Source organism: Wasmannia auropunctata, unplaced genomic scaffold (assembly GCF_000956235.1).
Source record: "Wasmannia auropunctata unplaced genomic scaffold, wasmannia.A_1.0 LD336106.1, whole genome shotgun sequence".
Classification (NCBI taxonomy): Eukaryota; Metazoa; Arthropoda; class Insecta; order Hymenoptera; family Formicidae; genus Wasmannia; species Wasmannia auropunctata.
This window is the reverse complement of record NW_012026784.1, coordinates 5,717,233-5,728,522: the sequence shown is the minus strand read 5'-3', so window position 1 is coordinate 5,728,522 and position 11,290 is coordinate 5,717,233. Positions and strand designations below refer to the sequence as shown.

General features: G+C 39.3%; 4 protein-coding genes across 9 annotated transcripts; 2 read left to right on the top strand and 2 right to left on the bottom strand.

The window, feature by feature from the left end:
* Positions 1-699: 699 nt before the first annotated feature.
* LOC105454505 (ankyrin repeat and SAM domain-containing protein 3-like) lies at positions 700-4,554 on the top strand. 5 transcript variants are annotated; one of them, XM_011697191.1, is made up of 9 exons: positions 700-848; positions 1,049-1,285; positions 1,524-1,709; positions 2,147-2,573; positions 2,726-3,011; positions 3,164-3,275; positions 3,823-3,956; positions 4,066-4,184; positions 4,306-4,375. In XM_011697191.1, exons 1-8 carry the CDS (start codon positions 743-745, stop codon positions 4,066-4,068), a joined length of 1,491 nt encoding a protein of 496 aa, XP_011695493.1. In that variant the 5' UTR covers positions 700-742; the 3' UTR covers positions 4,069-4,184; positions 4,306-4,375. The 5 variants fall into 5 exon arrangements, with proteins under 5 accessions (XP_011695493.1, XP_011695486.1, XP_011695502.1 ...); XM_011697184.1 differs by lacking the exon at positions 4,066-4,184 and having other exon boundaries at positions 4,306-4,554; XM_011697200.1 differs by having other exon boundaries at positions 1,074-1,285; positions 3,823-4,184.
* Positions 4,555-4,591: 37 nt separating this feature from the next.
* On the bottom strand, positions 4,592-6,032 carry LOC105454535 (uncharacterized protein C18orf63-like). The gene is made up of 5 exons (XM_011697210.1): positions 5,880-6,032; positions 5,552-5,705; positions 5,232-5,409; positions 4,955-5,069; positions 4,592-4,811 (listed from the first exon to the last, which is right to left on the bottom strand). Exons 1-5 carry the CDS (start codon positions 6,014-6,016, stop codon positions 4,613-4,615), a joined length of 783 nt encoding a protein of 260 aa, XP_011695512.1. The 5' UTR covers positions 6,017-6,032; the 3' UTR covers positions 4,592-4,612.
* LOC105454543 (tryptophan--tRNA ligase, mitochondrial) lies at positions 6,020-8,911 on the top strand. Of its 2 annotated transcripts, none has more exons than XM_011697223.1 (6): positions 6,020-6,093; positions 7,333-7,496; positions 7,576-7,838; positions 8,050-8,171; positions 8,259-8,529; positions 8,646-8,911. In XM_011697223.1, exons 2-6 carry the CDS (start codon positions 7,425-7,427, stop codon positions 8,869-8,871), a joined length of 954 nt encoding a protein of 317 aa, XP_011695525.1. In that variant the 5' UTR covers positions 6,020-6,093; positions 7,333-7,424; the 3' UTR covers positions 8,872-8,911. The 2 variants fall into 2 exon arrangements, with proteins under 2 accessions (XP_011695525.1, XP_011695519.1); XM_011697217.1 differs by lacking the exon at positions 6,020-6,093 and adding an exon at positions 6,881-7,083 and having other exon boundaries at positions 7,333-7,500.
* A 14-nt stretch (positions 8,912-8,925) lies between these two features.
* Positions 8,926-10,961, bottom strand: LOC105454500 (reticulon-4-interacting protein 1, mitochondrial). The gene is made up of 6 exons (XM_011697152.1): positions 10,378-10,961; positions 9,960-10,192; positions 9,662-9,871; positions 9,485-9,597; positions 9,140-9,407; positions 8,926-9,063 (listed from the first exon to the last, which is right to left on the bottom strand). Exons 1-6 carry the CDS (start codon positions 10,625-10,627, stop codon positions 8,956-8,958), a joined length of 1,182 nt encoding a protein of 393 aa, XP_011695454.1. The 5' UTR covers positions 10,628-10,961; the 3' UTR covers positions 8,926-8,955.
* Between the last annotated feature and the right edge of the window lie 329 nt (positions 10,962-11,290).

Sequence of the window (11,290 nt, the reverse complement as noted above, 5' to 3'; positions counted from 1 at the left end):
CGCGTGCGCGCGCGCGCGCGAGGGAAGAGAGTTTCTTTATTTCCGCGACGTGATAAATAATCAGACAGTGCCGATATCTTGGATTAGACCGGATTATCGCCGAATCGTCGGCCATTATCACTGGCCCGCCATCAAACATCGCCGCGTGGACATTTATCGGCGTAGTTGGGATTTATTATCGCGGCCGACGGCGGACATTTTTCTTCCGCGCCTCGACGGCGCCGTACCTCCCGGATTCCCGATCGATCCCTTCGATCCCGCAGGATCTTCGCTCTTCGTTAAGGCCACTCGTACCGTGCCGGATCGTCGCATCGAATTCGCTGTCGCCGTTAATCCTCCTCGCTGATATTTATTCCGAGTGTAATCGGAACGAGAGGCAGAGCCACAGACTCGCTAACTAAGCGTCCCAAGACGTTAAATCGTACTGCCGATTCGCCACGGAGGGCCCCTCCATTATACCGACGCGCGAGTTCCGAGCGAATTCATCGCGACAGACCGCGCGTCTCAACGAACTTTAGAAACAACCTTTTAATGGCTACAAAATTTCCGTAATTTTATTATCGCGCATTAGAAGACTATTCGATTATTAGCTGTAATGTACGGCGATCAATATTTTCTTTGCGAGCAATCTCATTTATGTGTTTCGCTAAAAATATCTTGGAGATTGTTAAGGGAGAAGGGAAGAGAGAGAGAGAGAGAGAGAGAGAGCTATTAATTTCATTGTTGTAAATGCAATTATTTAATGAACTTGATAAGTGTCGAAAGAGAAAAAATGTTAAGGCCAGAGTCGCACGATAGTGCTAAAAAAGCTGTGGAAACACAGGTGATCGCCGCGATGCAGAAGCAAGGTAATGCGTTTTCCTAATTATATATATGGATCAATTGACGATGTGGAACCCGGCATAACTTAAATTATAAATTATTGCATTTAGTGCCTAAAACTAAAATAACAGTCATTTATACTTCTGTTTAATACTCCATTGTACGTGCGTTCCGATTAATTTTATAAAATGTCAAGTAAAATCGACTCGTGCAAATTTTTTCAAAGGATACACTTTAAACGCCGTCAACAGTTGCGACGAGAATCTGCTGCACGTAAGCGCGGCGAACGGCTGCCTCGGGATCGTGAGGGAGATTTTGGACAAGAAGGAGAACCTCCGTGTCGTGGACAGGAAGAACAAATTTGGCTGGACCCCGCTGATGCAAGCAATTCGCAATGGAAATATCGATACTGTGAAATTGCTCTTGGAGAGAAATGCCGATGTTAATCAAATGACTTACCTCGGTGAGCGACAACTATTTTTCGGTATCAAAATTTTTTCGGTAGTCAAAATTTTAAAATGCCTGCATCGACATATCTTAATTAATAAACGAGATTTGTTGCAAGTTCTAGAAGATAAATTATTCTATAGAGATCATATTATCGAATTAAATAATGACTTCAAAACGAGAAGCTGACAACGCGATCTGCGCGCTGCGACGTTATTTTAAGGGGGATCCTCTTTCCTTTTTAATTACTGCAGGCATGTCGGCCCTCGGATTAGCCGCTGCGATCAGTAAGGAAATGTTCGAGACGGTGTACAACGCCTGCCCGGAAGCATTGGCGAACACGGCTAACGATGACATTACTCCACTATGCGTGGCTGCCATGAAGAACGACAAGGAGCTGTTTCTGAGATTGCTGAAATCAGGCGTGTTCTCGACCACCAGTTAGACGATTTTTCTTTATAAAATTCCTGAACCAACATTTATGACTTGCATGATGAAACTTAATTACATTTATCGTTCATTTGATTCAAGTATGTTACGCAAAATGGATAAGTTTGTCGTGATAAGGATAATTATTGGATAAAAAATTTAATAAGAAATACATCAAGCAAAACATATCAATTTGAATTTAAACTAAAATAAAGATAGTTATTTTGTGAAATGGAATATTTTTTATTATAATTAGAAATTTGATAGAACGTTGCTTACCTTCTGCGTAGAATTTAAGAAAATTCTATTGAGAAATTCATAATCTATTTTTATTGATTGTATTTGTTATGCTTGTTATATTCCTTTTTTCCCATCATTTATCTATTATATTTTAAGTGAAGCGTAATGAAACATTTTCATGTCTAAGAAATTTGTGTATTGAGCGCAGATGGTTACACTCGCATTATGATGAAATGTTCCACGGTACCGGAAATAGCTGCTTTGGTGAACGAAGACCTGGTCGTGGATGATTATTGGAATGATACGTCGGATAACATTGAAGTGATAAGCGAACAGGACGTCGACAGTACGGTGAAAGATCGTTCAAACGATGACGAGAATAAAGGAGAAAAGCTCAAGCTGCACTTGTTGCCCGTGATTATGGAATCCGACAAGCAAAGCAGAATATCACCGAACTTAACGTACGATGTGTTCACGTTCCCGAAAGCTGCCGGAAAGGACAGTCTTACAGAGAAATCGAACGTTCCTTCTCTAGATAAAGATGCGAACGAAAAAACGACGGAAAACGATTTAGAACAGCATTCAGCAGCGGGCGAGGATCAGTCTAAATCATCTCCGGTTGCACGTCAAAAAAGGTAGAAAAACAGTGACAAATTTAGAAATTATTTAATAAGACAAAGTATCTTTTCCACATTGAATAAATGTTCCTTAAAATATTATTTCTTAGATATAAGAGAAACATAAGTATTTAATATATATAAATAATTTGAAAGAATGTTTAATAAAGTAATTTCAGATTTCAGTCGGTACGACCTGCGGATCTCGACATGAAGAATATCTCGTGTAATTTTAACGTCACTCTCGGGTTCTCGCCCGAATTCAGCCCTGTCAAATCGCCTCACGTGCCCGAGGATGTTAACGAGGAGAACGTGTTTGGAGAAAATACCCCGACGCCGCCGCGCTGCAAAACGCCACCGAAAGGGATGCTTCTGAACTGGCCGCAGACGAAAATGATTATGGTACTGAAACGCTTCGGATTGAGCCAACACATCTCTGTATTTCTCGAACAGGAAGTATGTTTTTAAAGAATACGTTCGATTATTAGAGTCGTTAGAATGTAGATAAGCGATGATATTCCTTGCAATTATAGCTTAATTATGGATAACTCCATTATATTGATTGCCATAATTTCTAAATGTACATGATTTGATTTATTTTATCCTAGGTGGACTTTGACCTATTTTTAACACTTACGGATAAAGATTTGATTGAGATCGGTATTGAGCATGAGAGAGACAGACGTGATTTGCTGGAGGCAATAAAGGAATGCATAAACCGTAAGACATATTAATATTTGGATAATTTTTATTTATTGATTAACACAATTTGTCGCTGATTTGAAAATTTTAACGCATTATATGTTTCTTTTGCTTATGTTCTAAGAGATAAATAATCTTCGATTTATATAATGAAATTAATTTATAACTTATAACTTGAATTTATTTGTTCACTTATTTATATTCTGATCTAAAATTGATTTTCTAATTAGTAATACTTTCTTCTACAAATTGTTATTATACATTGTCGTGTTTTAAATCGAAAGAAACAAGTAATAATATAATTGTTATTGAGACAGCAAATTTATATAGAAATATTTCTTTAAAAATTCCTTAGCAACTTTTCCTTCAAATTTTGATTTTTGGATTTTTCTTCTTTGTCCATCTGCTCCTTTAATGTAATATCGTTATTAACTATTTCATTATTATATGAAAAATTGCTACAATAAGTTTGCGTGCACAATAATATTTACCTCAGAGGGTTTGTTCTCAGATTTCTGTTCTTCTTGCTTAAAATAATACGACTTGCTTTCATCTTCCTGTACAGTTGGTTTGCTGGCCACGCTATCCGCGTCGTGTGATACTGTTAAAATACTACCAGCAGATTTAAGCAATTTATCGAAGTTGCTCGTGGAACACGGACCGGTTCGAAAATCGAAATCGTCGATCTCAGTCTTGCACGTAAGAGAATCTTTAAACCCCGGTAGCGACAATCGCGATCGTTTTGTGGGAATGTCGTACGTTTCAAGCATCTCAGACAAAGTAGTCGTCATACTACTGGATTTTCTAGTAGTTCGTGTGCCGTATCCCGAATCGTAAGCTAAATATCTATCAACCCTTGGTAACGCCGGTGCACAAACTAAGGCAGCTGCTTGATACGTATTCTGCGAAATCAGTTAACGCTATTAAGTGAGTATAATAGTCAAACGCGTATCGATTTAATCTGATTTAAGGCATATATATGCTGTGCTCTCACATCCGGGCATACGTCCAATTGGTGCCCGCATAATTTCGTTACTCTGCCTCGTAGATCTCCTACAAATTTGTAAATTCTGGATACCGGATCCATCGGTGGCGAAAGTATTTCTACAGGTCCCGAGGTTAAGCACGTTTCAGGATATACGTAAACTCTCGACTTAAAGTAGAGAAATTCGATATTGTAAAATAAGAGTTCTTCCTGCTCGTAATCTGGCAATATGTAGCCGTGCTAAAACAAAAGGAACAATGGCTCCTGGTAATGTACAAAGTTATATTTGGTCGATTTAATAATACTAAAAAATAACTCGATCACAAATTTATTTCTGAAGAATCGATTATTCTTTGTACGTAGCTAATTTTTATTTCAGCGAGAATAACAGAGTATAATTATATATAACAAAACCAATAAGATTGAGCCTAGGAGATATTAGGTTTGATGAGTTATAAATAGATTCGCATACCATATTTTTCCAATACTCGCGCATCTCCTCGTAATCCTTGAACATGTATTTCTGCTTAATCTCTTTCGATATGCTCACCACAGTTGCCATTTTCAAGCTGTGAATCGGAATTATATTATTACGCAATAACACTGCATTCAATTAGTAATTAATTCTAAAGTTTGGCGCAGAATTTTCATAATTTTGTAAAATGATTTATATATATTAACAGTAACAGAATTCCCATATATCTTTCATTACCTCGGTAGAACGCGTACTGGCGGCTGCAAATCATTTTGCAAAGGACGCGCGGTGTTCAATCTTAGGAAGGGTATTCTGAGATCTAAAGCCTCCACGTGAAACTGGGCGTTGTTATCTACAATATTTATTTCTTTACATGCAGCTATCTATAATCTCTTACAGCTAATCTAAATTATTCTTCGTGCTAAATAAGAAATCTCTGTAGTATATCAGTGAATATATGTATATGTAAAAACTTATACGTCTAACGTTATACGTTAAAAACCGGGGATTGTACCGCGGATGTCTTTAATATTCAGCGTGATCGCGCTGACGCTTCCCGTCGAGCTGAGAAAATCCTGTCCCTCGACGAGGTACAGCCCGACCTTGTTCCACTGCGGTGCCAGCTTGTATTCCACGGTGTAAACTAGACACATCTTGTAAATATAAGTCGGGAGGGGGTCGAGTAGATCGATCTGCGGAACATTCGCATGCCGCGATCAAGGAAACAATTAACACATTAATTAATCTCGCGCGAGAGAATTTGTTTCAGGAGACAACTTTCGCAGTTTCCTAGCGAAAATTAAGTTTTCTACGATCCGGCCCGCGGACACGTACCACCTCTAAGTTGAGAGCGTCGCAGTGGTCCCGGAAGGTGCAGCTCTCGATAAAGTCCTTCGCGACGATAATGTACAGGGAGCCGCCGAGCTCGAGCAATTTCCGATTAGTTATCGGGGCGGCCATCGCCTGAGGAGTCTCGCGAAGAAATTGCCTGAAAAAAGTCGGAACATTTTTCGCCTTAGGACACCGGATCTCCGTATTGGATCTTGACTCCAGGAGACTCGACTTCCAGACTTTCGCCTTTAATCCGCGTGTTTAATGTGCCAGCGGAACTGGAACAGTACGTGGTTGCGCCACGACGATACCGGATAATCGATATACCCACCCGCACTTGAGCCTGTTCCCGCAATAGTTGGAGTAGATCAGGGGATCGTTCTCGGAATTCACGATCTTGCAGATCACGCAGCAGAGATCGTCCTTCGGCGGTATAGTGACGTTGAAGATCTTCACGGTGGAGACCATAATTACGCTTTCGATCGAACGATGTGGAAAATGAGATTCGTTCCACGAATGCGAAGTTTGGGTGAAATGACGAATACGTACGTTATCGTATTTTTATAAATCCACCAAAGACAGATTAATCTAAAAAAAACGCAATAAAAACATATAACGAGACGAACGATTGCGATTCATTAATTGCGTCAGTCGCAAAAAAGTCTACTTTTTTGCGACTTTTTATATAATTAGAATGTAAGGTTGATTGGCATTGTTTCAATTCTTAGCAATGAAATTATGCTCCCGGAAAAACAGCAGGTTTTGCGAATTTAATGTTAAATTATATAATTCATAAAATTCTCTTTTCTTACGGGGCTCTCGAAATATATTAATCTACTTATTATTCCTCAATTGAAGGTATTAATCGATAGAAAGTAGGAATCAGCTTCTTGCAAGCGCACGATTGTTGGAAAATAATCGTCGTTAATGCGCGTTTTTTAAATGCGAATGAATTTCAAACTTAAAAGACAGGCTCGCGATTGGCTGAGGCATTTGGCGAGACTGATGCGCACGAAATTGAATTTACACTTTTCGCGCACCGCAGATTATTACACGCAAATTCATTTAAACATGAAAGTATAACGTACGAGGTATTTTCATCTTTCATACGTTTTGTAGATTATATCACGTTTTCTCGTTTAAATTCAATCTCATGTATGTAGCGCAGCTGCTTTTAGAGCGCAAGATGGGTTTCGTTCTTTGTCGCTGTTCTGCGTGTTATACTTTCTACACCTAAAATAAAATGAGTAATATTATTAGGCATTGAATAAAAAAAGAGGAAAGATAATGGTGCAGAAAGTGCTATAAAGAACGGAGCTGCAATACAGTGCAGGCAACACACTGAAGCACGCAGTCACGCACCGTGTTCGCTGTCGAGTGGTCGCCGGGATCCTAACCTCACATTCGGCGTTAATAAAGTCGATATACATATTTACATATTAATTTGAAACATGCTGAAAATATTGCGAGCTGCTGCTCGTTCGGAAAGAATTCGCGCAGCGAAATCCGAGGGGCTTAGACGGTGTAGCAATCAGGTTCGATCATGTTTCATCGTCTAACCTCACTTTATGTGCCTGAAACGAAATTGTTGTTGAAGTAGACAGGGGGTGTTTAGTGTTTTATTAATCATATAAGCGTGTTTAAAGCACTGGATTATTGTTACGTTTTACGAAAAAATTTTATTCTCATGATGATTCTCATTTTATTCATTATAATTATTTAACGGCAAGTCAAATTGGTTATGATATCAATTTTTATTATATATATGCTCTTCCGTTCTGCAGGCAACGCAGACCGAATATCCGAAGAGGATATTCTCCGGGATTCAGCCTACGGGAAACGTACATCTGGGAAATTACTTCGGCGCCGTTCGGAGATGGGTGGAGTTGCAGAACTCTGGCGAGTCGGTCCTGTGCAGCATAGCGGACTTGCATTCCATTACTTTGCCGCAAGTAAAATTTACGGCGGATGAAGCTTCTGTACTCCGGCGTTATCGCGTGCTGATAAACAATACGCGCAATTTGTAGAATCCCCAGAAATTGCGGGAGAACGCTCTGCTGATGGCCGCGACGCTGATAGCGTGCGGCGTGGACTTCAAGAGGAGTATCTTGTTCCAGCAGTCCAAAGTGCCGATGCACACGGAGCTGTGTTGGATCTTGTGCACCGTCACGACCATGGCGAGGCTGGCGCGTCTGCCGCAATTCAAGGAGAAGAGCGAGTCCTTAAAGAACGTGCCTCTAGGCTTGTATATCTATCCTGTTCTACAGGCAGCTGATGTGTTATTGTACAAGCAAGTATCTTGGATAAAAAAGATAATTCTCAATTATAATATCAGTACTTCAGGGAACGAATCTAGAATTCAAAACATATGAATATATAATAGATATATATTTACTTTCAAGTTTATTAAATTGATCTTCTGAAGTATTGAAATAATTAAAAATTACCCTATAATTTTCATGCAATGCAATAAGATATATATATGAAGATTTTTCTTTTAGAGCGACCCATGTTCCGGTCGGGCAAGATCAAGCTCAGCATATTCAATTGGCGCAAGATTTAGTGCAGATTTTCAACAGACAGTTTGGACAAACCTTTCCGGTACCACATGCCCTCATTAGCGGTAAGTTTTTAAAGCAGTGATCTTCAAAATTCAATCTCGTTGATTTGAATTTTGAAAATATCGACTGACAATTTAAATTGCTTTAAGATGGTCCGAGCCAGAGGATCAAGTCTCTACGCGATCCTACGAAAAAGATGTCAAAATCAGACACGGATCCCAAGTCCAGATTAAGTCTCTTGGACGAACCAGACGTATTGTTGGAGAAAATGAAGAAAGCTGTAACTGATTTTACATCCGAAGTAACTTACGAGCCAGAAAAACGACCAGGAGTGGCTAATTTAATTAATATACATTCTTTGTTAACTGGGAAAACGCCGGAGGAAGTATGCATGGAAGCCGTAGGTTTGAATACAGGACAGTAAGTATTTGAAAACAGCATTACATTTTATTATACATTCACTGAAAAAAGTGATTACTTTGGAAACTTTCATAAATACGCGAGCTAAATGAATATTATTATACTTTTTTTAATAGGTATAAATTGGTATTAGCGGATATAGTGATAGAAAAATTATCTCCCATTCGTAAAGATATATTGAGGTTAATCAGAGAACCTGCCTATTTGGACGAGATTTTGAAAGAAGGTGCAGAAAGGGCTACGGAACTCGCGACACATTGTTGGACGGAAGTTACGGAAAAAGTTTTTGGTAATGATATACAGGATGTGAAAAATATAACAAACACGGCGAAGGTTATGTAAAATATATAATTATTTATCGCTATTAAACGTTATATTTATAAAAAATATCTTAAATTTGAACAAACACATGTTTAATTCAATTTATTATCTCATGTCAATGACTAGTTTGCCTCTTAGATGGCCCTGCTCCACTCTTTCATATGCCTGTGGCAAATCTTGAAAAGGATATACCTGCTGAACGACCGGTACGATCTGCAAACACAGAATATAAAATATAAAATTACAGACTAACAGTATAAAAATGCACGTCGGGAATTTCTGGACACACCTGTTCGTTTTCCACAAGCTTTTGAAGAACGTCCATCCCCGTTTGGGAAGGTATAAAAAATCCCCATTTAACACAGCTTTTATTTTCTGCCGTTGGAATATTAAACTTTAGGAGATCCCCGAGATTCTTCGCCATTCCCATAATTAGCCCGTGATGATCAAAATTTCTTAACAGCGGCGAGTTTAATCCTATGTAAGCATCGTGGGGATATCCTTTTCTTCTGACGTACTCCGGCCCCTGATTGGCGCAATCTAAGATCATGTCATACCTGCAAATATAATAATATATGTAATATATATTGCATTTATTATACACTGAATTTCAGTTTAAGACAAAGTCACTTACGGTCCCTCCGAAATAATTTCTGCGTCAGCACCGTCTTTCTTGTAATCAATGACAACATCGGCATCTAAATTCTGCAGCATCTCCACAGCGTCGCCACTGCACGTACTAATTACCTAAACGAATTTAATGCTTCACATGTTGCGGACCTTAATGCGTTGTATGTGATCAAATATTTACATGCATGTTCCAAGCTTTCAGTAGCTGTATAGCCAAGGTGCCGACTCCTCCCGAGCCACCCATGACCAGGACGCGTCTGTTCATTCTCGTAACTATCGCCGTTTTGTAATATAGCCCTCCTGTGAACCATAACGCGGACCATGCGGTCATTCCGGCGTACAAGATACTCGCAGCTTCGATGCAAGACAATTTTCGAGGACGTGGATTTACCTTGCGGAAAGAAAAATCAGTATCGCGATAGATATATTTGTAAGTTGATTTGTCAGATTTAATATACCACGAATGAAACGCGTCTTACCAAGCTGCTGTCAACCACAAGGTAATTCGCGTGACAGCCCTGTTGGTCGATTGGGACCACTCCCCAAACTTCCTCGCCTATCTTGAGCCTGTCCCCTACATTGTGTCCCTTTGACACGACCACCCCTGCGAAATCTCTACCTAATGTCAATGGCAAATCTAATTCCTCCGACGTTCCAAAGGCCAAACTCTTGGTCTTGCGCATGGCATTAAAGAGAGTGTTACCATAGCCATCTGTAATAAAGTAAATAAAATTATTGTAATGTACACAGGACACTAGTCTTTTATCAACAGTGAGAGTAGCGATTAGGACTACATATAACATGTAACACTTGATTTCCAATCATAGGTCGATTTCAAATTTTACATGCCACTTTCAAGATAGAAGACACACGTATAATCAAGGGAGAATAGCGTACTCGTCATCGCGACGTCAATGGGATTCACGCTAGCGGCTTCGATCTTCACCAGGACGTCCGTGGGATTCGTGATTATCGGCATCCCGACGCTAGACAGCCTCAGGTCCTCCAGGCCATTATACGAGTGTATCTGCCAGGCCTGCATCCTGTCACCCGGATTCTCCTTCAAGTTGGCCGATAGTTTAGACAGAGAGCGAAGATGCACCGTTCGAACGGTGCATTTTAATCTTAAAATCGTCTTCCGCAGCATCTTTCTCGCGTATACGACGTTGCACCAAGTATTGGAGGTTAGGAATACACCTGTAAACACGATGTTTCCCTTGGGTTAGGTTTACTCTTAGACGCTCGACAACTGCGCTGCGAATTCTTTATGCGTTTTCAGCATTGCGGATATCGGATAAGTGAAAGAAGACGATAACAGGTCGAAGCTGCGCATTTTCTGATCTGTCGAGAGATGCTGTATTGCTGTCAGATGCTGCGAAGTGCGAGCGATCCGTCCGACACGTGTGACCACGTGTCATCCGAATCGATTTAAAAGGCCTGTCTGACGCGTCTTTTTCACTTTTGCGTATAAAAATAAAGCATGTGCTTCACCTCATTTTTCTTAAAAAAAAAAGCAATTCCATTTCCAAAGTATATATTTAACTATAATATATATTAAATATATATATTATAAATATGTGTATACATATTAAATATATGTATATATATATATATATATATATATATATATTTAACTCTGCCTGTATTTTATATACATACATATATGTTCCCTGTTCTCTTTCTTGAAATAATGAACGATAAGATTAAGTCTTATCATAAATGCAGCAACATCGTGACAGTAATTCATATCTTTGCAGAAATATAAATCAGCAAATAAAAATCAATGTGTTGCTGAATCGATGTAACGTCG